The sequence below is a fragment of the Gymnoscopelus braueri genome, assembly GCF_963280865.1.
Source record: "Gymnoscopelus braueri genome assembly, chromosome: 9".
NCBI lineage: Eukaryota > Metazoa > Chordata > Actinopteri > Myctophiformes > Myctophidae > Gymnoscopelus > Gymnoscopelus braueri.
This window is the reverse complement of record NC_137610.1, coordinates 4,695,865-4,723,151: the sequence shown is the minus strand read 5'-3', so window position 1 is coordinate 4,723,151 and position 27,287 is coordinate 4,695,865. Positions and strand designations below refer to the sequence as shown.

General features: G+C 40.7%; 1 protein-coding gene across 1 annotated transcript in view; it reads right to left on the bottom strand.

The window, feature by feature from the left end:
• Positions 1-1,612: 1,612 nt before the first annotated feature.
• Positions 1,613-27,287, bottom strand: part of grm8b (glutamate receptor, metabotropic 8b) — a gene marked incomplete at both ends in the record, with an annotated part of 405,215 nt that continues 379,540 nt past the window's right edge. Inside the window, 2 exons of the mRNA XM_080438351.1 lie at positions 1,613-1,662; positions 11,270-11,516. Coding sequence (XP_080294477.1) covers positions 1,613-1,662; positions 11,270-11,516 — 297 coding nt within the window. The remainder of the gene's footprint in view (positions 1,663-11,269; positions 11,517-27,287) is intronic.

Here is a 27,287-nt window from a genome sequence, read left to right as displayed (position 1 = left end):
TCTAAAATGACACAGATGCGTTCCCGGATTGAGTGGGTTAAACTTTTAAACTCAAATCAGAAAACACAGTATACCCAGGGGCCACATCTCTCCCAACTCTTACCTGGCTTGTCTCACTTTAAAAAATGCAGAACTATTCATTACATGCTTGAGGAGTTTTCACTCGCTGCCTTTATTGATCTACCCTAGCCTGTTAAAATGCCTATATTGATTCCCCTGACTGTTTTTTTCCCCCTCCATGTTCTGAAACAAGGCATATACTGGATTGTGATTTTTTTTTGTGTTGTCTCTATACTTGGCCCACTCTCAAGTTGCAGGTTGTAGTGTCTTATTAAAATTCTACTTGATGCCAAGAAGGGCTGCTGCTGCAGTGTTTCTCACATATTTTGCATCGCTTTGCATTCAATCTTTCATGGTTAATTAGCCTCTTGTACGGTGTGTCGACCGAGGATACCACTATCCGCTTGATGAATTTAAGATCCTTAAGTTGACCTGATGAAGGTTAGACTGAAACGTTGTTGTATATTCCCATTAAACGTTTCTTTATTGCATTTGAAGACATTGCGCGGGAGTGTTTTTCTTTCAGTACGTTGAGGCCCTCGTCTGATCTTCTCCTACGCGCCCGTCGCCTTTGTAGGTGTGCAAAAGACTTTTGCACACTTTTTTTTTTTACAAAAAAAAGGATGATAAATCAATGCCACACACTTGCGAAACATTCCTTTATTATAAATAAAGTATTTGTATAAAAATTGGCATGCTTTTTAAACCATGGCATTTACAGATTTCACAACCAAAAAGGCTACCATTCAGTTATAGCCGATACAGTGACAAACTCATCTCATAATGCAGCTCAGACGGATGACATGAGACAAGAAGAATTCATTAATTTTCACAACCACAAATCATTATTATTACTTTTTTTTAAACGTACAATTAGAATAACATCTAACATTGTTGGTCCCAACAAACTCTTTTTTTTTTTAGTATCTCTTTTTGAATTCTTATTTTTTTCCTCTCGTATTTTCCGTGTCTCGTTTTGCTAGCGAGACGGTTTGCTAGCGCGACAGTCTTTTTAAAAGTTCATGATTGGTCATGTCTGTCCGTGGCAGGCCCATGATCTGTGTCTGTAAACAGAAAAAAAACAACCACACATACACACACACACACACACACAGACATTTTCGTTCTCAAAGTGGGGGTCGAAGCGGACCCTGCGAGTTCCTTGGGGAGGGGGAGGGGGGGGGGGGGTCCAACTCGATTCTTACAGGTCTGTTAACTCTGAGAGCGTACAAATGGAACCGAATGGACCCGTACGGGTCCATTCGGTTCCATTTGTACGCTCTCCGAGTTATGGGGGAGAGGGGGGGGGGTCCTTAAAATTAAAACGAACAGAGAACCACTCCGATATCCGTATGTCGCCCCCCTGCTGCGCCGTGTTTGTTGACGCGGAGCGACACCATCATCATCAAATGTCTTTGTGCTTGGCTGGATTAGTTCCTCAGGTTGTCTCGACTCTCTCTCGACACTTTCCGAGTGTGGTGTGAGTGTGAAAGCAGCGCTCCGGGGGAAATCCTTTGTCATTTCCGAGGCTTTTCGTCGTCATCATCACCCTTCAAATAGCGTGATTTGTGTAGCTGACATATGTTGTTTTGGTTGATGGAACTGGAGGAAGAGAGAGAGAGAGAGAGAGAGAAACAGCAGGTTTAGTTTCCTTACAAGTCAAAGGTTTACTGACAAGTCAAAGGTCATAGTGTGCTGCTATACGCGGATTATGCCTTTTTTGTAAGGCAAACCCGGAAGTTCCCATTGCAGATTTTTTTGGCATAGGGCTATGGATACATTAAAGGGATAGTTCACCCCCAAAAAAAATTATATATTCTATCGATCCCCATGGACACTTGAACTCATGGGTATTTTTACGTTTTTGTCACATTCCTAAGCCAATAATTTGATGACCAGCGGACCGGTTGGCAGCTGTTCTCTGGTTGGAGACACAAAGGAGACTCTTTGTGTCTCCTACTGGGAACCGCTGCCGGTCACCAAATTATTGGCTTAGGAATGCGACAAAAACAAAAAAATATCCATGAGTTCAAGTCTCCATGGGGTGACTATAATCGATAGAAAAAGTCATTTTGTGGGGTGAATTATCCCTTTAAAAGGGCCATGAAACCCCAGGAAACCCCAACATCAAATTAAAAACATGGCAGACTAGTTAGCAACACAGCTGCACCAAACAAATTAGTAATGAGTGTGTTAGATTTTCATAGTGGTGTCCAGAGCCAAGGGCGTGGCCAATGTACAACTAGCATGATAAGACGGTATTGACCTAAAACACACCCATTATTAATTTGATTAGCTGCAGCTGTGTTGCTTACATCACTGTGTACATTTGTACAGTGATTATGCCTGAAGTGAAAACAAACTACAAAATCAGTGGTTCTCAAAGTCCCCCAAGGGTCCCTGAGGAGAACACAGCAACACTGTCACTATAGCATCGCAATCGGTTTAACCATTTTGAACCCTATTTTATACCTCTGCTATTGGAAAATAGCCGATCTACAAGCTCACGACACGTGGTAGTTCGACGCGTTGTGAGCTTGTAAATCGGCTATTTTCAAAGATACTTTTAAACTTTTGGAGCCATTTTGAAAATCAAATATTCTCTTATAAGGGTGTCCGTGGCCAAATACAGTACATACATTTGAGGGGTCCTAGACAAGAAAATATTTGAGAACCACTGCATTAAGAAAATAATCTCTGTAGCAAACAAAGGCTTACGATAATAGTGTTACGTTTTGTTCAATACGATAATCACAAATCAAAGTATAAAAACATCTTTAAAACAAATAAGGATAATTCCTTTGAACAGGTCGTTCATAAAAGTCCTTGCGGTCTTGTTTCCAATGACAACCTGTGAGCAATTCGGGGTTAAGAGTCTTGCTCAGGGACAAATTTCATTTCATCGACACATATGCTGGCGTGGCCTGGAATCGAACCTGGGGCAACCAGGGCCTCTGGCTCCCTAGGCGGGCTCACTAACCACTCAGCTATGGCCGCCCCTTATCAAGGTCAAGGTCAATCAAGGTCGAGATATTAACGGGTAGCCAGAATGGTAACCCATCCCGGTCGCGTGAATTCACATGATCATACATTGTGAATTCATGCGACCGGGATGGTTTACCAGGAGAATTAACGGGTGTTATGTCTTTGAACAAAACGTGGAAGAGATTTTTCAGTATACAGTCAATCAAAATCTCAATGGTGAAAAATAAGAAGGTTTGACATTTCTTAATTGTTACAGCTTGTGTACCAGGTGCAGGCGAGGGAACCAACATAGTGAACTCACTCACTGACGGGTTGTTCTACTACTAAACGGGTAGTGCTCCAACACTTACTCCTGTGATCAGCGCCGTGTGACTTCTGAGATCTAAGTAAACACAGCAGGCCTTTCACAAGATGTTTGGAACTAAGCCAATTTCCCATCGTCTCTGTCGGGTGTCCAAATCTGTTACTTTTCAGGATTCAAATTCAAAAGCATCAAAAGTAGTAGATCTACAAGCTCGAAACGCGGCGCGAAGCGACACGTTTTGAGCTTGTGGATCGGCTACTTTTGATGCTTTTGTGTGACGACTTGTGTAGTCGGGCGTTAATTGACAAAAAAGCTAAAAAGTTACAAAAAATAGAGATAAGAGGTTTCTGCCATGTGTTAGATAAAGAGGAGTTCAGTCAGCACTATTTTTGACGAGTAAACAAGCTGACGCTGGCCTGCAACAAACTCCCACACTTCTGCTGACAGAGAGAGAGGGCTTTGAAGTCTACTTTTTGAGCAGTCAACAATTTCAGATGCGTTCCCAGGTGACTCCTTAACAAAACGGAAACATAGTACGTTAAATCCAGGTCTCATCCACCTATCACAGGAGAGCCTTTCACATCTATAATATCAGTCCTATGGGGCGTTACATATGCAGGACATATCGCTGTTGTCGGGTAGAAAATCTTTTTTGTGAGAGTGTCACACAAAAGCAGTGAAAATAGCAGATCTACAAGCACACAACGCCTTGCAATGCGAGGCGCTGTGTGCTTGTAGATTGTCTATTTTCACTATTTGTATTTTTTAAATCATAATAAAAAAGGAACGGTTTTCCACCCGACAACAACGATAAATATATCGTTAGACTCATAGCATAATTGCCTAACCTCATATTTTTAAGGTTTTTAGGAGAGACAAAACAAACAAGACAAATCACTTTCTGCCTGTAAGTCACCTAGATGACTTAGGCAGAAAGTCATGTTTATCTGCCTTTATTTATATCTGCCTAACTCTACTCTCCTAACACTGCTGATTCATCCTGCTTTGTCCTCTCAGAATGCGTGTTACATGCAAAATCATTGCGTCAATTGAATCAAAAAGTTGACATAAAATGACTTTCTGCCTAAGTCATTTTGGAATGTAACAAGCATTCTGATTGGCTAAGTTAGGACATAGGCAATAAGGCACAATCAAGCAATAGTGTTAGGAGAGTAGAGAGTTAGGCAAACATGTCAATTTGACCAAAACGTTTTAGGCAATTATGCTATGAGGCTGACAATATCTATACAAATAACTTTAAATAAGTTTCCAAATGTGCTGATGTGCCATTTTGTTTGTTTTCATGACGTAACCACTTCAACCTTATACAGTATACTTTGTTGACCGGGGGGGTGATACTTGGGTCTTTTTTCACTACTACACCAAATTTCTCACAACACCACAAAGTTGTTGAGCTTGCCGAATGTCGGCCTATTTTCACCAAATATTCGCCACTGTCAGAAAAGTGGACGCTATAGGGTTCAAGTGGTTAATAAGAAGCATCATCATCAGCTAGAGACTTGCTTATGTATTTATAATTTATACTGAAAAGCTTAGAAACACATCTGTGTGCCTTGTGGGGTTGTCAAAAGTAGGGATACTTCGATTAGTTTTCCGATAGCGCATGTTTAACGGGATAGTTGACCCCAAAAAATGTTTTTCCCATCGATTAGTCACCCCATGGAGACTTGAATTCATGGATATTTCTTAGTTTTTGTAGCATTCCTAAGCCAATAATCTGATGACCAGCGGACCGGTAGGCAGCGGTTCCGGTAGAAGACTCCGGAACCGCTGCCAGTCATCAAATTATTGGCTTAGGAATGTGACAAAAACAAGAAAATATCCATGAATTCAAGTCTCCATGGGGTGACTAATCAATAGCAAAAAAGTCATTTTGGGGGTGAACTATCCCTTTAAAACAATATGATCTCCGTTTTACATTATCGAAGCTATAAAAAACTATTAAAGCGAAACTATAAAAAACTGCCCTAAAATCAGTTTTTCAACCCAAGGCTGCACAGATGAAACAAGGCGGCAGATAAAACCAACTGATCCCAGACCTGTGGCTGTACCACGTGACTATTACTATCACTGGTGGAGGCAGAGGAAAGGAGTTCTTCTGCAGCTGCACATGAGTGAGTGGATGTAAAACACAGAAACACAAGCAGCCAGAGACAAAGTTAAAAACCACTTACACCCTCTTTTTATTTAGTGAACCTGTCCTTGGCTCTGTACTCGGTCCGCTCTTTAACAATACTACTAATTGTCTTTATTGTCCCCTCAGGGATATTCATCTTCACAGTCTGTTCCAACAGAAAAACACATAACCATACAGCAGTATAGCACACAACAGTATAGTACTACACAACAACACAACACCAAGACTCACCCAAAACATGACTTATTTTCATCATCAATTACACACCCCATGAAGCATTGAATTCATGGAGATTTTTTGTCACATTCCTAAGCCAATAATTCGATGACCGGCGGAAAGATGCTAATGTCTCCGGTACAGAGACTCCGCCGATCATCAAATTATTGGCTTAGGAATGCGACAATAACAAAAAAAAATCGCCATTAATTCAAGGCTTCATGGGGTGTGTAATTGATAGAAAATAAGAATGTTTCGGGTGAACTACTCCTTTAAGACAGGGAAAAGCATCTGTGTCATTTTAAGATTTATTTGGCTATTCAAAAATAGCAGATATACAAGCTCATAGCGCCGCACAGAGTGCCGACTCTAGTCAACAAACAACGAGGTAAATACTAAATCATCTCTGTCAGGTGGAAACCTCAACCTATGTCAAAAACTGCTACTTTTCAGGATTCAAATTCAAAAACAGCAAAAGTAGCAGATCTACAAGCTCGAAACGTGGCGCTTTGCGCCACGTTTTGAGCTTGCAGATCTGCTACTTTTGATACTTTTGTGTGACGCTGTAGTATGATCAAGTAGGTAGAATATGGAGATAAGAGGTTTCTGCCCGACAGCAACAATAATAGTCACATAAGTATAGAAGTGCAGAGAGAACAATGTAGAGCCTCAAAGTTACTAAGGTTAAAGTATTTATGAGATTGATTAGTCACAGGGAGACCAGAACTAAATGTAGTGGAAGAGGAAACAGGAGGAGTGTTGTTTGTTTGTCAATATTTTGCCCGTGAGGCGGATGATGCACAATGGTGACAATACAGGAGGGAACACAGTCATTCTCACCAAGGTTACAATAGTTTGGGATTTTTCATTATAGTCTAGTTTTAGTTTGTTTTGATTTCTTTTTCTAATTCAGTTAGTTTTAATTTGTTTTTAGGCCAGATTTGCTAGTTTGTATTCTTTATTTTATATATTTTTAAACTGCTTAGTTTCAGTTGAGTTTTTATTAGTTTTAGTTTAGTTTTTTCCATTCCATTCTTTATTTGTCAGGTGCAGGATTCAGAAGGGTCAGAATAAGTATAGTGTAATACATATAAAAAAAGATTTCACATCAACCCAAAATGCGTTAGAGAGGCAATGTTGTGTTAATTGTTGACAGGTGTTGTACGTTTTGTTAAAGTAAGCGTTAAATAGCTCTAGTAATCATTGATATAGAGTGTTTGGTCAGTAACAGAGGTCTCCTCTGTGTCTTTACAACTCTTCAAACAAATACAAGTGCAGGCCAAGATACTATTGCAACAATTGTAGAATGCCAATCTGTTCAAAAATAATGTCTGTTCTAATTGTATGTGAACCGTTGGGTGTTTAACTTCACAGCAGGGGGTCTTTTCACAGCTCCTGTTGCTGTCATACTCAATTAGAAGTATTGGTCTGGTATTTAAAATGTACTTGAGTAAAAGTACGGCAGTATTGGCATCAAAGTATACTTAAAGTACCAAAAGTAAAAGTACTCATTATGCTGAGTGTCCCATTTCACAAGTTCAATATGTCTACAAATCTTTTGAAAATAGCTGATCTACAAGCTCACAGCGCATTGCAACGTGTTGTGTGCTTGTAGAGAGAAGTATATATAAGGCTAAAGTGGTTAATGCATTTTTTTGTGATAATAATCAAAATCTACAAAGTAACTAGTAACTTGAAGTTTTCAAATAATTGTAGTGGAGTAAAAGTATACAATATTTGCCTCTGCGATGTAGTGGAGTAGAAGTACAAGTATATGGAAATACTAAAGTAGCCTAAAGTAAAGTACAGTACTTGAGTAAATGTACTCAGTTACTTTCCACCACTGTGTGGAGCCCAGGCCTCCTAGCTTGGGGTTTTACTGTTGTTTTTTCTGTCTGAATGTTTTCTCAATAAATTGTCAACACTTCATCCTGTCTGGATATTAATATTTTCCATAATAATACCAATTTCATCCAATCAGGAGAGAGAACAGGATACAGGATAAACAAGTGTAATTGGAAGTGATGAAGCAAAAATAATTGCTAAATTGAAACGTTCAAACAATTGTAGCTGATAAACTGATTGGATGAAATTGGATTTTATGTTTACCTAACAGTAGGAGAGACAGAGAGACCCATGTTATTTAACAAACTATCAGAATGTAGAGCTTTGACTTTACCTTTAATTTAGTGCACACTTATTGTCAGTGGTTTATGTCAATGCGAAGATGAGGACTTTCGGGCAGTGGTGCAAAGTAACTAAGTACATTTACTCAAGTGCTATACTTAATTAAAATTTTGAGGTATTTTTTACTTTACTTTTTTCCAATTTTACAATACTACTACTCCACTACATCTCAGAGACAAATATTGTTTTTACTCCACTACTATTATTTGAAAACTTTAGTTACTGGTTACTTTGAAAGATTTTGAATATTATTACAAAACATACATTAACATACATACATACAAACATACATTCAACCGCATACTGTACATTGGCTACATTTGAAAGTAGCCGATCTACAAGTTCACACCGCGTCGCAAAGCTTGTAGATCAGCTATTTTCAAAAGTGTTTTTATAGCTACATATTATTGAACTTGTGATATGGGACATTCTGCATAATGAGTAATTCTACTTTTGGGTACTTTAAGATGCCAATACTTTTGTATGTAGTAAATTTGACTATTTTATTTTTACTTCTATATTGCGGTATTAATACTTTTACTTAAGTAAAAAAAATCAGAGTACTTCTTCTACCACTGCTTTCGGGGCAAAGCTACGCTAATGCTAACAGCTATTGTTTATCTCAGTCCATGACTAATGTAGCAGGTCAGCTTGGGCACTGTTTAATTAATGTCACTGACACCCGTCAAGTGACTCATGCTGTGCCGTGCCACGCAGTGACAGCTGTTTTTAGACAACAACATGTGTATCCAACAAAACTTTATTACTTTGACCTCATCGACCAGCCGCCGGTCTCAAAACAACAAGCTATTATTATTATTAAGCTCAATTTAAACGCCATCATCTCAAAGATAACATTGCGTCGCAGTTCTAGTCGGCATGTTTACACCATTGTGTGACTGAGTAGTAATGCTTTAATTGGTATTGACCAGGCGGATGCAAGATAACTGGACCATGTGCAAATGTAGAATATCTGTGTGGATCTCTGTCTTGGCATTTGTTAAAGGGATAGTTCATCCAAAAAAATACTTTTTCTATCGATTAGTCACCCCATGGAGACTTGAATTCATGGGTATTTCTTTTGTTTTTGACGTATTCCTAAGCCAATAATTTAATGACCAGCGGACCGGTAGGCGGCGGTTCCGGTAGGAGACAAAAAAGGAGACTCTTTGTGTCTCCTACCGGAACCGCTGCCGGTCATCAAATTATTGGCTTAGGAATGTGACAAAAATAAATAAAAAATCACGCCCAGTGTGAAGAGAGTGGTGCCTTTCATGAGTTCATTTCATTAAGTTATTATAAGCCTAAGACTGCTTTAAAATAACTTCATATTGGCAGAAACATCTTTTAAATATTTTAACTCACTTAAGTTACTTTTAAGTACTTAAAGTATATTTACTCAAATTGTAGATCGGTCTTTTTAGTGTGTGTCTGTGTGTGTGTGTGTGTGTGTGTGTGTGTGTGTGTGTGTGTGTGTGTGTGTGTGTGTATGTGCTTGCACAAGTATTTTTACTCAATTTAGTAACTTTCAAGTGCTTTGACTTACTTTTTACAGACTTTGATGACTTTAAACTTTAAAGTATTTTTACTCATTTAAAGTACTTTAAAATGTTTTACTGACTTTTACGTGTTTTTACTAATTTTAACATTGTTTAAGTATTTTTACTCATTCTAAGTATTTATACTCATTTTAAGTTTTTTTTGCAAATTTTAGGTATTTTTACTCAGTTTAGGAACTTTTAAGTATTTTTACTCAATTTAAGTATTTTACTCATGTTAAGTATTTTTACTCAAGTGTGTGTGTGTGTGTGTGTGTGTGTGTGTGTGTGTGTGTGTGTGTGTGTGTGTGTGTGTGTGTGTGTGTGTGTGTGTGTGTGTGTGTGTGTGTGTGTGTTGCACAAACATGTTGAGGCCGTCCGCAAACATACGGACGGACACACAGACAAAGCCAGTCCTTGGAGTGGCTAATACCACTCAAAAAAATACCCATTAATTCAAGTCTCCATGGGGTGACTAATCGATAGAAAGAAAAGTCATTTTGGGGGTGAACTATCCCTTTAAGTGTTATTGTGTCTACAAGAGAAACAACAGAAACACTAAATATGACTAAACGTCCACAGTTGTGTTGTGTAGTTGCATATAGGTTTTTGTTCATACTGATATTCTTGCTGTTGCGTACTGTACGTATCCTTCATTTATATAGTGGTGTTGTTGCTTTATTTAATTTAATGTATCCTTCATTTATATTGCGGTGTTATTGTTTTATTTCATTTAATTTATCCTTCCTTTATACAGTGGTGTTATTGTTTTATTTAATTTAATGTATCCTTATGTATATACAGTAGAAACCCACTGAGAACACTGTAATGTGTTTACGAGTGAAGGAACAAGCAAACATTCACAGTTTTGTAATTAACATTATTACTAATGTGCTGCTATTGTTGTTCATTGACTTTTTCAGTACCAGCACTGTGTACAGGACAGGTTACTAATACAAACAAGAAGAATCATACAATTTTTTCTTTTCTAATTGCTGTGGTGGAAAGAAGTACTGAGTAATTTTTTTTAATACTAGTTTCATATCAAAATTTTTATTTTGGTATAAACCCAACCGTAGTCAGTGGTGGAAAGTAGCCATGTACATTTACTCGAGTACTGTACTTAAGTACAATTTTGAGGTGCATTTCTACGGCATACTTACTCCACTACTTCTCAGAGGCAAATGTTGTATTTCCTCCACAACATTTTTTTTAAAACTACAAAGTACAAGTTACTTTGTAGATTTAGATTAATATAAAAAAACATACATTTAGCCCTATTTTATACTTCATCCATTTGAAAATAGCAGATCTACAAGCGCACAACGCATCGTGATGCAACATGTTTTGATCATGGCAGATCTGCTATTTTCTTTATTAACTCATGCAGTGCCAATGACGCCTTTGGCGTGTTTTGGGGTTTTCAGTGTTTTTCCACTAGACACATGTGTGACCATTTCACACATTTCATACTCAGACACACAGATCCAGCAGATCACGTGATCCCAAGATTTCCTCTTCCATTCACTTCCTTATTAATCGATTTCGCATTTTTGATGAGACATGCTGTATTCAACTATAGGGTCGCGATGAAATTTTTTTCTTTTTCGCGGAAGCACAGTGAAACCCTCTGTGTTTAGCTACTATTGGGGGCTCGATCATACTGGAGATAAATATTCTGTGACTAGTTGAAAGGTAAGTAAAACATCTTCCACCACTGACCCCTACTGTTTGAACTTTTGAGGCATACATCGTAGCTGCTCTACACACAAATGCATCAGATGACCACCAGGGGATGTGCGTGCAAGAGTGGACTCTTACCGCTGGCCTCCACGCCCTCGCACAGCTCCGTCTTCACCTCGCCGTTGGGCCGCTCGGACGCCAGCTGGGAGAGCTTGCTGGTCATGGTGGCCGCCGTGACGATGGCCTTGAAGCTGCGCTTGCGCTTGGGCACGTTCTGCTCCGGGTGGAAGATGATGACGTAGACCTTGGGCATGTAGAGCATCCCCAGAGACACCGAGGCGCTCAGGCTGAGCGACACGGTCAGCGTGGCCGTCTGGATGTACATCTGAGGAGGAGAGAGAGAGATGGAAGGATGGCTTTATTGCTTTATTGATCCCGTGGGGGGGGGGGGGGATTTCAGTCGCCCAGAGGCAGGACAGCAGCTAAGAGTTACAGATACAGAGAAAGTACTGTCGGATACAGCAATACAAAGGTAATAAATAGCAGTAAGAAGCACCATCAATAAAAGTATACAAAATCTGTGGGGGAATTTCAGTTGCCCAGACGCAGCAACAGCAGTTGAATAGTTAACTGAAGGAATAGTTCACACAAAAAATTACTTATTCTCTATCAATTACACACCCCATGAAGCTTTGAATTCATGGAGATTTTGTTTGTTTTTGTCGCATTCCTCAGCCAATAATTTGATGACCAGGTATATTTCCGATAGGAGACACAAAGAGTCTCCTTTGAGTCTCCTACCGGATACATTAGCATCTTACCGCTGGTCATCAAATTATTGGCTTAGGAATGCGACAAAAACGAATAATCACCATGAATTCAATGCTTCATGCAGTGTGTAATTGATAGAAAACAAGTAATTTTTTTCAATAGCAGTATATACAACTATCCTGCACTATGCAGAAAAACAACAACACCAGGTTACAACGTAGTCTCAGTGTCCCACGGCCAGAACAAAAAAACTGTGCAACCAGTACAATCAGTGCAATGCGAAGAAAAGCTGACCATGTCTTTTTTTTTTATAAAAATGTTATCCCGCGATTTTTGTAACCCCTATTTTTTACACCCAGTGCCAATTGTCTATGTAATCCTGGGCACTACCTTCCCTCTGCCAACCTAGGGAGGCCAGGGCCGAGCTCATGCCTCCTTCAATGCATGAGAGCCTACTGACCTTCTTATCACCTGACAGGGGAGAGTTTCCCTGGTTGGACGTAGCGCGTGGAAGGAACACGTTATTCCAACCAGTTCCTTTCCTCTCCATCAGGCGCCCTGGCTGGCCAGGGGGAGGCAGTATAGTGACCAGGATTACTGCTTGTTTTTGTGAGGGTATCTACCCTAGGAGACACGGGGAGAACATGCAAACTCCACACAGAGAGGCCCTTTCGCCAACCCCACCTAGGGTTAGAGTTCTCAACGGGCCTGAAAATTAAGGCTCGGCCCTAACTGGGCCCGACTGGACCGGCCCGAGGCTCGGCCCGAACCCGACTATTTCCATCATGTTAGGCCCGAAACCCGAAAAAAACCAGAGGGTGGAAAAAAAAGAAAAACAGTTTTTAGATGTGTTTTTTTTTTAGATTTTTAATATCATTATTCTGTTCTGAATGTGTATTTATCTATCATGAAGATGGCGCTAACGGCGCTGACTGACATTAACTTACACTGTGCTGATTTAAATTAAGTTAAATCCTTGTCTTGCTCACACACCTCTGTGCAATGCAATGCATCGTCTGCATTTCTCTGCCTCTCTCGGCCGAGTCTTTGTCCCCCCCCCCCTGACTGCCTGAGACCGACTCGAGACTGTTGTTAACCTATTAGCTTAAGTTTACACGCGTTGGGTGAAAAATATTATAATACTGAACTAAACGTGGTTGGATTACATTGTATTGTGAAAATCAGAAAGCACCGTTTCCGCCACTTGTGTAACTTAACACAGCACGCCGGCAAAGAGCACGGCGGTTATTTATCTTAACTCACAAAAACACATTGCACATCCTGTTAAACCTTCAAATTAAAACCATATGACAACGTAAACAAAACAACGACACATGTGTAGTGTACTGCGTGTATGCACGTTCTCGCGCGTAGCTATATATGGAAAGCTTGCTCCTGCGATCTTCAATTGATTTCTGAACGAACCTGACCACTGAATGTACTCTATTGTTGAAGGTTGGTGTACTGTAGACCGAAATTGCCGTGGGTTTTTGTATTAAAAGGGCCCCCTTGATATGGATGCATCATGCGGTAGCCCTGAAACATGAACGTGAACCTTGGCTACATATGCGGCAATGGATTACAAGAACGCTCGTCCCAAGACACACTCGCCCCGGGTCTAATCCGGCGGCCTCTGTCCGCGAAATGAATGGGGGCGAGTGTGTTTTGGGGCGAGTGTTCTGTTTACCACCGGAACGCTCGCCCAGAATCGCTTTTTTTACTCTCTCTCTCTCTGCTGCCTGAGCAGCGTGAGCAGCACAGTGCAAGTTAACGCCAGTAAGTCAGCGCCGTCAGCGCCACCTTCATAATAGATAAATACACATTCAGACAGAACAGAATTCAAAAATATACTAGAAACAAATTTCCTACGAAAATTTAAGTGTGCCTGGAGTTGGCTGAGGAGTTGGCTGAGGGGCTTTGCCTATAATTTTAAAAAAAAAGTAATAGCCTGGTCGGCCCGGTCGTTGCGCACGTTTTGATGTATACATTGACGGGGCCGTGTCAACCGTGTGGGAGGAGTAGCATTTTGGTCCCCTCGGGCGGCCAAAAAATAAAAGAAAAAGCAGCAAAATAATGATTAAAACATTGATAAAAAATAAACCGAAACTCAGAAAAGGAAAATTAAAAAAAAGAAAAATTTAAGGTAAAAATGAGCATCTAAAACAATGTTTGAAAAAATCTAATATTTTTTTACTAAAATGGTTTCGAGTGCTTGTTTCACCCACTTCTGAAGGTGTGTCCGCAGAAACTGAACATTATACATTTGTTCGCAGTCCCCCATTTAGGGGGGGTAGACGAAGTTTCGGAGCAATTTGGGCACTTTTCAAAACCGGAAGTGATAAATCCACTTCCTGTTGTGATGAATTTGTTGGCAGACCCCCACTTCGGGGGGGTAGGCGAAGTTTCGGAGCATTTTGGGCACTTTTCAAACTGGAAGTGAAGAGGTCCAAGTCCGGGTTGGACCATTGAGCTGCATACCCCTCAGAGAGTGTTTTGGTGTAAAAAAAATCGAAAAAAAAAAGTTTGGGAAAAAGAAAGACAAGAAAAAAAAATTGAAAAAAAAAAATATTCGAAAAAAAAAAATATGCTCCACCCAAAAAAAAATTCCACCCATCAACCTGCACTCTTAACCGGATCTGTAACCGTTAACATGGGTTTGAATGGGGGACTATAAGGGGGCGTGGCTACGTGGTTGGGGGTCCCCGGACCCCCAACACCCAAACTCATTGATAACCAGTTGGCCGTGTGGCCGATGAGAGGAGAAGAGATCCTGGTCCATTTCAATGTAAAAGGTTCATAACAAAGGCCACCTAGATGAGGATGATGATGATGGTGAGGCTGGTTTTGTAGAATGAATCTGAATTTTGGACTGAAAAGGGGGCGTGGCTACGTTGTTTCGCCTATAACGTCGCCGTGGTAACGCGAAACGGTGAAAGAAGTAATGCGGTAAGTGGGCCGGTCGTCCCGCACGTTTTGATGTATACATTGACACTAACGAGTAAACCGTGTGGGAGGAGTAGCGTTTTGCGCGGTACGTGCGGCCAAAAGGGGCGGAGTTTCGCATTTCTTTTGCTAATAACGTCGCCATGGTAACGCGTGACGGAAATTCATTTCCGAGCACACGATTCCCGGCCAGGCCGCACGTTTTGATGTATATATTGTTGCGGTAGTGTAAACTGTGCGGCAGTTACGTTCCGGCAAACTTTTGCGGCGTGAAAACTTGGATTAATAAGTATGGCGGAATGCAACAAGTGTGCCACTGCTATTGCATAGCAGGCACACTTAATTATAAAAATAAATAAACGTCGGGTCGGGCCGGGTCGGGTTCGGGTAGAATTTGAGAACTCTACCTAGGGTATGAGCACTGATGACACGGAGGAGAGAACACGCCCCCAGCGCCCACAGCGTCCCCTGCGGGAATCGAACCCAGGACCTTCTAGCTTTGAGGCGACAGCGCTACCGACTGCTCCACCTTGCCCCCGAAAAGTTGACCACGTCAACAATTCAAACAGTACACTGTAGTACGCTGCAGTATGATCAAGTAGGGCTTTTATTTACGAAAAAACACAAAAAGTTAGAATATGGAGATAAGAGGTCTCTGCCCGACAGCAACGATGTCCAGGTGGAACAGATGGAGTGATGAAGAGGGGGGAAAAAGGAGGGGGGAGGGCGGTTAGAGAGAGGACCATGTGCATCACATGGACAGCTGGTAAAGGGAGTTGGGGTGCGTCTTTTACGTCATTCTTTCTCGAACTGTTTTCATTTCAACGACCTCCCAGTTTCATATCGTCACTGTAGGGCAGGCAACCTTGTATCTGCCTTTGTCAACTTCCAATTGAGCAAAAGTAAAGCGAAAATAGCAGCGTGAGCTTGTAGATCTGCTATTTTAGCCGTTTCTGAAAAACGACGATCCATTTCCTGAAAAGGTAACGCTGAAGATATGCAGATGTGTAGGACACAAGATCCCCATGTCATACAATGCTTTTTATATTTATTTTTGGGACCCCAAATCTACTCTGTAAAATTCTCAGTGCTTATTTAAAGGACGACTTCACCCATTTTCAACCTATCTTCATATAATTGGTCTTCACCAATGCTCATTATAATATGGTACTATTTTTGTCTACTCAGCCTGTGTCTCAGAGGAGGGCTGTGGACAGTTCAGAATTCCGCCTACCAGTGACATCATCGATGGGGAATCTAAGCTAATAGAAACTGCAAGCTTTGTATTCCTGGAAAGTTACAATGCTATAATGGAACCATTGTTCCAGCGTTAACAAAAATCTAAATAAAACATGTGACAAACATTGAAAAACAAATCCTGCCTGTGGTAGGCAGTTTTCTGGATTGTCCACAGTCCATTTTATCATTAGCATTAGTAAGGACCAATTATATGAAGATAAGTTGAAAATGGGTGAAACCGTCCTTTAACTCTGAGTGTACAAATGGTTCCATTTGTACACTCTCAGAGTTACAGACCCGTAATGGTCTCTTTGGACACTGGGAAACATTGTCTCACGTGATAAGGGTTTGAGTAAAGTCACTGTATCTTGGAAAGGCTGTTTCGTGGTCGGTGCTCTACTGACTGCGCTCCATTCCATGACTTGTGACATTATCATGAAGTTAATGTAAAACTGTCACACAGGTATCATTACTGCTGGCTGCCATTCCTCAAGGCCAACCAGGATCTTCTATCAGTGAGAACCAGCCAGTTGTCGAGAAATTCAAAATGACTAACCACAGAAGAATAAGAACCATAAAGAAATATAGATATATAAAGTGTATTAAAAATGAATATGTATATTCATGATTTTGTGTTTTTCTTTCTACGAGACGCAGAAAGAACTTTGGCCGAACGGAAATAGTGATCTTTATAAATCCTTCGCCTATAAGTAAAAAAGTGCTTCACAAGAACAATGTTAGTGTAACTAAAGCGGGGTGCATGCTACCATTTTTCACCTTATCACCGCGATGGTTTAAAAACTACAACATGACGTCACTGAGCCGCGGTGATAAGCGACTCAACGCTCACGCTGACACATCTCTCTGTTTTTACTGACCGACATCACCCTATCACCGCTGGCTCGCTGTATTGGTTCTGAAAGAGGGGTCCGGGGACCGGACGGACCCTGCAACAACCCCTGGGGGTCCGGAGTCCTGTTTCTAGGATCCGGGGTCCGCTGTTGCTGGGTCCGCTGGTTCGGGGGTCCGCTGTTTTCACCGTTTAGGTGATCACCCTATCGATCACCTCATTTGGTAGAATGCAGGGGCCTTAAGACATTCACTGTACTGTACATGTATTGACTTTCAACTACGATCCATATTTCTCTCTCAATGAGTTCCACTTTCCACTTTACAGGTGATTCTGTCTGGGACGTCATGCACACACTGTAGCAACATGACATTCGATTGGTCCACCCTTGAGGAGAAAGACATGCATAGATAGATAGACATATCGTAGAAACCTTGAATGTCCAAAACCATTGCTTTTTTATTATTATTTTAAAAATATTTAATGTTCTGAGTAGAGCCTTCAGCACCATGGGCAGTTCATAGCCTCATACATGTCAAACTACTGGGAGGACTACTGAACAAGGACTTCGGAAAGCACTGTTGTAAAATACCCAGAGCCAGGAAGGAGTTTTGCTAATGTACCCTAATAAACTTTTTGGCACATGAACAAAGCCTCTGTTGTTGGTGTTCGATCAGCACGTCGTCCACAGCGGCTACGCTCTGACATATACGCTCTGAGAATCTGCTCAGTCTTCAGAGTGCTCTGGCGGTGACGGACGGACGGCGGTGGTCAGTAAAAAAACACACCTGTGCCTGTGGAGTGTGTAGAATGTGTTGTTGCTTTTGCGTTCTCCGTGCCCGCCGTCTGTATTGTCCGTCAGTGCTTCCTATCACTGTATAATAAACAACCAGCTTACTGGCAGTTCATCAGCCCGTCTGACTCGCCTCGTTTAGCACACATTTAGCCTCGTCTAGGAGGACATTTAGCAATTACTTCTTTACAACCATTGTTGTTTCCATCCCTGTTTGGGAGTTAACACACCGGACAATCTGGCTTCTGAGTATATGATGGGTCAGTTCATCTATAGGGCTGCAGTGCACAGGTTTTCTTTAACGGTAACACATACTGACTGCTCTGAATTTAGCTACGACCAGAGAGCACTATTTTCGAATGCACACCGACACAATTGTCTCTGTCGGGGTGGAAACCTCATATGTCCAAAACTGTTACTTTTCCGGATTCAAATTCAAAAACAGCAAAAGTAGCAGATCTGCAAGCTCAAAACGCGTCGCTTCAGGCTGCGTTTCGAGCTTGTAGATCTGCTACTTTTGATGCTTTTGTGTGACCCTGTAGTATGATCAAGTAGGGGCGTTCATTTACGAAAAAATACAAAAGGTTATAATATGTGCTTTGGATAAAAGCGCTATATAAATGCACCATTTACCAATATGGCGATATGAAGTATCTTGCCCAACAGCAACGATATTCACATCCTGTTGGGATCATGTTTAAGTATAGAGCTGTGGTTGTCAGACACGCACACAGCAGCATACTGTTGGTTACTTCACCAGACAAACATTCTTGCACTTCACTTATCACACACACACACACAGCCTGCTTCCTGTGAGCAGTCACACTCTCACAAGTGCTGTAGTATTTGTGAGATTCTCTCAAACACCACGAAGCCACGGGAGAACCTAGACATCCACTCAGTAAGAGAGGAACTTCAGCACCACGGACAGCACCCACAGACATCTCTGTGCTTCAGGGTCTCACTCTCTCTCTCTCACACACACACACACACACACACACACACACACACACACACACACACACACACACACACACACACACACACACACACACACACACACACACACACACACACACACACACACACACACACACACACACACACACACACACACACGCAGTTAGGCGTCACTTCCTCACAGTGTAGTGGAACCCCCAGCCAGCCAGCTGTCAGAATGCCCACAATGCACCTGCTCAAACACAACACTCCCCACACACACACAACGCCACTGTTGTGGAGAGGAGACCAGCCCCCTGTAACCATGGTAACTGGCGAAGAAGAAAAAAAGGCGAAGGAGGCGCGCCTTAATAGCTCTCTCTCTCATCATCGAGCGTTAAACTGACAGTGCTGTGGGGGGGAGGGGGGTGGTGCTCTGCTCAGCTGTGTCTACATGTTTACTTGTTTCACTAACTCTGAAAAAGACTGGTCGAAACGCTGTTCCGTTGCCGATGTGACGATTATTATTTTTTTAAATAGCAGATCTACAAGCTTGTTGATCTGCTATTTTAAAATAACTGACGCATATATTTTTAAAGCGCTCATGTGGCTTATAGTCGCTTCTTTTGGGCTTGTTTTCATAGACGCAGTCTATTCTGGCAATCAGCGTTGCGAGCCCTCTTTCCTTTTTTGTTATGATTCTGCCTTTTTTTTGCAGTTTGGCTCCAAAGCACAAAAGGTGCAATGGAGCCAATGGGCGGTGCTCAGGAGAATGGAAACCAGAGAACAATACGGCCATTGAACCAATCGGCACCTTTCATGCAAATGTTGGGGCCTGCATGCATGTTTATGCAACTCTCCCAAAGCATAGAGATCCAGAGCATAGAGATCCAGAAACTGCTTTTCATTTAGTGTCCGTACGAAACTGACTTAGCAATTAACCCATTAAGACCGGGAACGCATCTGTGTCATTTTAGATTTATTTGGCTATTAAAAAAATAGCAGATATATAAAAAAATATATATAAATGCTTATAGCTAAAAATCTAAAAGGTATTTGGCCAAAGTATATAGGGTTGAAGTGGTTAATGTTTGTTTTGTAATAATAATCTAAATCTACAAAGTAACTAGTAACTAACGTTTTCAAATCATTGCAGTGGAGTAAAAGTACAATATCTGTCTCTGAGATGTACTGTAGTGGAGTAAAACATTTAAAATACTGCAGAAAAGTAAAAATACCTCAAAAGTGTACTTTTGAGGTACAGGACTTGAGTACATGTACTTACTTAGTTACTTTCCACCACTGACATTGTGTTTCTTCACGGGAACAGATGAGCATACACCGTGGCGCACTGCAACGCCTATGTGAGCTTGTAGATCTGCCATTTCCGTTGCGAAACAAACTAAGTATAAATCAAAGTCGTCAGAGGAGAACGGAGCCGAAAAAACAGATGGTTGAGTTTCCCCGGGAGTCCACACACACACACACACACACACACACACACACACACACACACACACACACACACACACACACACACACACACACACACACACACACACACACACACACACACACACACACACACACACACCATTATGAAAATGTATTGTTGTCGACACTGGAGCATGAAGCCGTTTGTGGGGCTTCAGAGAAAACAAACTCTGCTGTGATTCATTTATTCACCGTCTCAAAAAAACTCTTATTACAAACCCAGTGGTACGGTATACGTGCGGTTCAAAGACCTATAAAAAAGTTTTTGTCGAGGCGACGGACGTGTGAAGTGAACTCAGGACAGAGAATGAAGTCCAAATGCTACAGTATGTTGTTTTGCTGCCTTGTTCACCATTTGTTTGTGTTAGCAACATACTGTACAACTGCTGCTGTAATCTTCTGAGCCATCATTCTAAGCACTCTGCTTGTAAGTTAGTTAGGGGCTTCCTGTCAACAGAAAGCTGCCAGTGCCTTTCTGCCAGTGGTGGAAAATTTCTCCCATTTTTTATTTAAGTAAAAGTATCAATACTGCGAAAAAAAGAAAGAAAAAAAAAACTCTGTTACAAGTAAAAGTCCGGAATTCAAGATGTACCTGAGTAAACGTACAAAAGTATTGGCATCAAAATGTACTTAAAAGTACCAAAAGTAAAAGTACTCATTATGCAGAATGTCTCATTTCAAGTTTTCAAATGTATGCAAAATCTTTTGAAAATAGCCGATCTACAAGCTCACGATGCGTCGCATCGCGACATGTGTATATAGTGCTGAAGTAGGGGTGGGACGATATATCGATATATCGATATATCGCGATAATTTCTCCCGCGATAAATAATCGATATCCTCCCGAAAAATATCGATATTAAAAAAAAAATTAAATTTGTTTTTTATTTTTTTTTTTTTTTTTTTAAGTTTGTGATACGTTGTTTTTCCTACTCTGTATTTGTGTAATGATGATTTTGAACTGTTTGGTGCTATTTTATGTGTTTATGAATTGAATACAAGGACTATCGTGATATATCGTTGGTGAATTTTCATGCAATATATCGTGATATCGCAATACATCGGCATTTTCAGATATCGTGATATATATTGTTATCGTGGGCCTAATATCGTGATACATATCGTATCGTGAGGTACCCATATCGTCCCACCCCTATGCTGAAGTAGTTAATGTATGTTTTGTAATAATTAAAATATACAAAGTAACTAGTAATGGTTTCAAATAAACGTAGTGGAGTAAAATTACAGCTAATAATATACAGATTTTGTCAGGTTTTTCTGCTGAGCTACACTCAACATTACAAGTTTAATCTCTAAGTAATTCTGGTAAATTAATAGTGGAAAGACTATTAGTTCACTGGAAAGCTCCAGAACTACTGATACGGCCGAGACTAGGGAGGGAGGGGGGGGGGGTACGGTGTTGGAAAATGCTGTCTCAGCTGTTACAAAACGCTTCATTTCCTTTCATAGAGGGAAGTCGTTATGTTAACCAGAAAATGTATTACTGAGGCCTGTGATGCCATGTATTATTATGATAATAATAATGTTTCCCCAAAGGCGTTGCTGTTATCAGTCGTGAACTGTGATCACTCAATCATTCACCCATTCATGAACCGCTATAGGCCGGTTTCATGTCCAATCACGTGCCTGCATGCAAATGAGGTTGCTGAGGGGTGGCGGTGCCCCGTCCAAACACGTGGTTTTATTATATACTGTAAATCAAATTCAAATGAAGTTCAGTCAGCAGCGGCTTTCGAGTACAACACACAGTAAAAGTATCAATACCACAATGTAGAAATACTCAGTTACAAGTAAAAGTCTGGTATTTATACTTTACTTGAGTAAAATTAGTAAATTACAAAAGTGCTCTTACGTTCGAGCATGGAACGGTAAGACTGGACTTGAAAGAAAAGGATATATCTATGAAGTGAGTTTTTGCTATTTTAATGTTGTTATGACAGGCAGCCTCTGTGGATAGCTTTAAAGCACAGCTCAAGACCTATTTCTTCACTCTTGGTTGTTTTTTAAATCTCTGTGTTGTTATTCATTTTTGTTTTATTGTTAAATTAGTTGTACTTTTTCTGTAATTGTATTCTTGCTCTATAAAGCACTTTGAGCTGCATTTCATGTCATGCAAGGTGCTATACAAATAAAGTTTAATATTATTATTGTTGTTGTTTTCAAATAATTGCAGTGGAGTAGTACAAATTACAATATTTGCCTCAAACATAGTGGAGCAGAAGTATAAAGCATTGAAAAATGAAATTACTAGTATAACATACCACAAAACTTGAGTAAATGGACTTAGTTACTTTCCACCACTGCTTTCGGGTAAAACACACAACCACCTTCATGACCCCCACACAACACAAAACCACCTACACATTGAACACATCTTTGCCGTTGGAAAATGTAATACTTCACCTTGGTTCAAATAAAAACAGTGTTATCTTGTTATTTCCCAAACCACTGTATCAAAATAAATACTGTTGTTGACCTTCTGTTGGCATAATTCTGCCACACAGGCTACAGTCACTGGCACAGAACAATTGTAGAGTCCCATGGCGTCCCTATTCTAGAAATGTCATAAAAGAGGCAAACAATTGGTGAACATTCGCCAGAAATAGATCTATTTTTCGGTGAAGAGATTTGATGTAGATAGAAAAACAAGGGGATCAAGTATAGATCCCTGGGGGACAACGGCAGTGTTGATTTTGACATAACATTTTGATTTAGTTTTAGTCATAGTCTTTTGAATCAAATTCCATGTAGTTTTAGTCAGCTAAATATCATAAGATTATAGTCGATAAAAATGTATTTTGCCGGTGCTTTGATGGCGTCGTAATGGCCGATTTTACACTTGGTTCCATGGTGAAAATAGCCGATCTACAAGCTCACAACGCATCGCAGCGCGACGAGTTGTGAGCTTGTAGATCTGCTATTTTCAGAGCGCAACACCCGAGCGCGACCAAACATAAAATGACTTGTCTTGTAGTTCTACTAGATCTGTTCTCCACAAGTCCCTCACTAACATTTTAGTCTAGTTTTTATATATCGACGAAATTGTCAATATATTTAGTCTTAGTTTTAGTCATCATAGCTTAGTTTTTGTTTCTTAGTTTTTCGTCAGTGAAAAAAGGGGGTCGGCGAACATTTGTAGTCATAGTTTTAGTCGACAAAATCGACACTGGACACCGGCCAAGTATGTAGGGTTTAAGTGCTTAAGGAATTAGTGCTGCAACTCTATAGCAGCCTTGGTCCAATCCCCAGCAGTGGAGAGACAGAACCCATCCAGTGGTTCACTCATCAAAAAGCATAGAGGTCAGCAGAACGCCATCACGTTCACATGAGAAGGTTGTGTCTAAAGGAGACACAATCAATTTCACTCTCTCTCATTGTTCAATACAATGTATTAAATAAATACATATAGGATCCTCAAATATTTACTCCTTCCAGGGGGGGTTGGGACCCATAGATTGAAAACAACTGCCCTAAATCAACAAGGCAACACAAATATAAAGAAGTATAGTGAGGTTTTAAGTGTGTCGCACACTGAAAATAGCTGATTTACAAGCTCACAATGAGTTGCAGGATCAAGATTCACGACTGCTTTATTTGCCATAATGTTTTCCATCTGCAAGTAGCTTTGGAAGCAGACAGAGGCAGACGGGGGTCATAACCATACCGGCTTGTGATTGACATGTTAGTCAAAATGTATTTTTTTTAACAATCAATAATAATAAAAAAAACTATAATATTACCAGAAACTCTTAGAACTAGCCCTAAATGTACACCAATGTACTGCCAGTGTCTATTCCAATGTACCACATATTTTTGAATGTCTGCATTCATTTCTGCATTGATTAGTCCATTAAGACCGGAAACGCATCTGCGTCATTTTAGATTTCTTTGACTATCCAAAAATATATTTTTGGAAAAATCATTTGTGCAAATCTTTGAATAAATAGTATTTTAAAGCGAACATTTATAACTCATATTTTTGCTTCTGGAGTAAAAGAAGCAAAGATTGTCATGTCAAGGACCCCCAAAATGATATGCATTTTAACATATTTTGTTCCAGGGACCCCCCCAGAAGCAAAGATTTGAGTTAAACATTTTCGCTTAAAAAAAATAAAAATAAATATATATATATATATATAATTATATTCAAAGATTTGCACAAATGGTCACAATTTAAAAACAAATAGCAGATCTACAAGCTCATAGCGTGGCACTCGGTGCCGCACTATGAGCTTGTAGATCTGCTATTTTTGAATAGCCAAAGAAATACAAAAATGTGTCAGATGCGTCAGATGCGTCCCCGGTCTTAATGGATTAAAAAAAAGTGTCCTACTTAAACCTGGTCGACTGGCAAGTCAAGCCACGTATAACTGTCTGTACACAGGCATCAATTCAGCATGGTCCAAGTTTATTCTGTGTCTGGGGTCAGGTTTGCAACCAAGTGTAAAACAAAGTGTTACTCTGACTGTTGGGTGCGGTGACTCATTTTATCACCTCTTGAAATTCATTACCTCTGGCCCCGAAAAACTGCCTCCTGCCATGATCAAAGCCAGGCTAGCTTTTTAATATGCCATCGGAGTCACTCACCCGGGCACAACTTGGTGACTGGTGGCAAGGCCTGGTTTAAACCAGCACCGCGGTCTCTTCAGATCTATAATAGGAGCAACGGTAGCATCCAGGGATTCAAGAGTCACAAAGCCAAGAACCAAAAATCACCCTGGCTTTTAAGCAGCGGTGGAAAAAGTACTCACATATTTTACTTAAGTAAAAGTATCAATGTTGCAGTGTAGAAATACTTTGTTACAAAGTAAAAGCACGGTAATCAAAATGTACTTGAGTAAAAGTATATTTTGTATTGGCATCAAAATATACTTCAGGTTCAAAATGTCTAAAAATCTTTTGAAAATAGCAGATAAGCTCACAATGTGACGCATTGTGAGCGTGTAGATCGGCTATTTTCAGATGGCCGAAATACATATAGGGCTGAAGTGGTTAATGTTTTGTGATAATAATCTGAATCTACAAAGTATCTAGCAACTAAAGCTGTCAAAAAATTGTAGTGGAGTAAACGTATAATATTTGCCTCTGAGATGTATTGTGGAGTAGAAGCAAAACTACAGAAAATTGGAAATACTCCAGTAAAGTAAAAAATCCTACACCACTGCTTTTAGGTCAGGGAATCTGGGGCATAAAGCTCACTGACATTTAGAGTAACACCAAGCACTCTGCTATGTGGACACTGGCAGTCACTTCTTAGTGCTTGAAGTGCAAGCAGTGCTTGAAATTTAAGTATAGATCGAAGGGGTGCAGTGTACAACGCCTGATTTATGCTTCATTGTACGATGGTGTCACGCACCTAAAATAGCAGATCTCCAAGATCACAACGTGTCACATCCGCGACGGGGTTAGTGAGCTTGTTGATCTGGTATTTTCGCTGCACGACCCACTCGTCCTTTACAACAACGTATATAAACGGGGCCTTTTAGGAGCCTGAGGAGGAGAAGGGCTACGTTTGCAAGCGGGTACAGAGGCAGTGAAAAGTGTGTTTGGTGGTTATCAGGATGGACTGCTGAAGCTGCCCTCTGCCTGCATAATGAAATGGCCTTTTGATATTCTGCCTCATGGTCCACCGGGGAGGATTGGGATGCTACTCCACACCACACATTAGCTGAGGTTTTTTAAGTGTCGTTTGGAAGGACGTAACTTTTCTGACCATTAGCAGATTATCCTGATTATAGTATATATCACTGCATTAATACCAGTGCTATCCGCAGTCCTACCTACTAGGTAATGTACTGATATAGATGGGTATACTCATCTGCTATATATGCACATCATTACTTTTAAAGATGCCTTTCAAGTGTTGTGGCAAACTGGTAGATGGTGACTGTATGTGACTCTGACGGGAGAGACGCATCATGTGACCAGTGAGTGATGTTGTGTCAGATGATCTGACCTGTCAGTCATTCAGAGTGATTTGCCTTCATTCAAAAAATCCTTTCGTACAGGATGCTGCCACCCTGGCATCCCTGATCTGGGAATGACGTAATTAGACAAACATTCCGCGGAAATAGCAGATCTACAAGCTCAAAACGCTTGAGACCATTACACACTTAAAGGGATAGTTCACCCCCAAAATTACTTTTTTTCTATCGATTAGTCACCCCATGGAGACTTTTTGTCGCATTCCTAAGCCAATAAGTTGATGACCGGCAGCAGTTCCGGTAGGAGACACAAAGAGTCTCCTTTGTGTCTCCTACCGGAACCGCTGCCTACCGGTCCGCTGGTCATCAAATTATTGGCTTAGGAACGCGACAAAAAACTAAAAAATATCCATGAATTGAAGTCTCCATGGGGTGACTAATCGATAGAAAACATGTCATTTTGGGGGTGAACTATCCCTTTAAAGCCTATCATATACTGTAGGGATTAAGTGTATACGTGGTCTCATATACTTGGGCAAAAAGTTTGGAGGTGAAATTTGTTCTGTGATCTTATTGAATAACACCTTTTCTGTATTCTCATTTTTGGGCAGTCAGTTGCTGTCCTCCGTTTTAATGTTATGATCTTTTACCGTAGACACACGTGGCAACAGCTTCTCTTCAGGTTGTGGTGGGCACCACCGCCACGCTACCGAACATCACTCTCCTGTGTTTTAGGCAAAACAATTTAGAACCAGTTCATGTGCATTTTGCTCCTATCAATGTATTTAGCCACTCTTGCGAACAGTCTAAGAGAGTGGATTAGATTAGCTCTGCTGCACTTCATTCTCACACGCCTCAGACAAAGTCAACAGGTGAAATGATTACCTGCTAGAAACCCATATCGTGACAGCTCTGTTTTTATTCTCTGTGGGCTAAAAGGCTGCGTGGGTTTTCAGGGCAGACACTGATAAATAGGAATGAACAGACAGCTGCTTCTAGCTGCACTATCAGTCCACGTTTAACCACTGAAGGTAGGCAGCGGTTCCGGTAGGAGACACAAAGGAGACTCTTTGTGTCTCCTACCGGAACCGCTGCCTACCGGTCGGCTAGTCATCGAATTATTAGCTTAGGAATGCGACAAAAACGTCAAAATATCCATGAATTCAAGTCTCCATGGGGTGA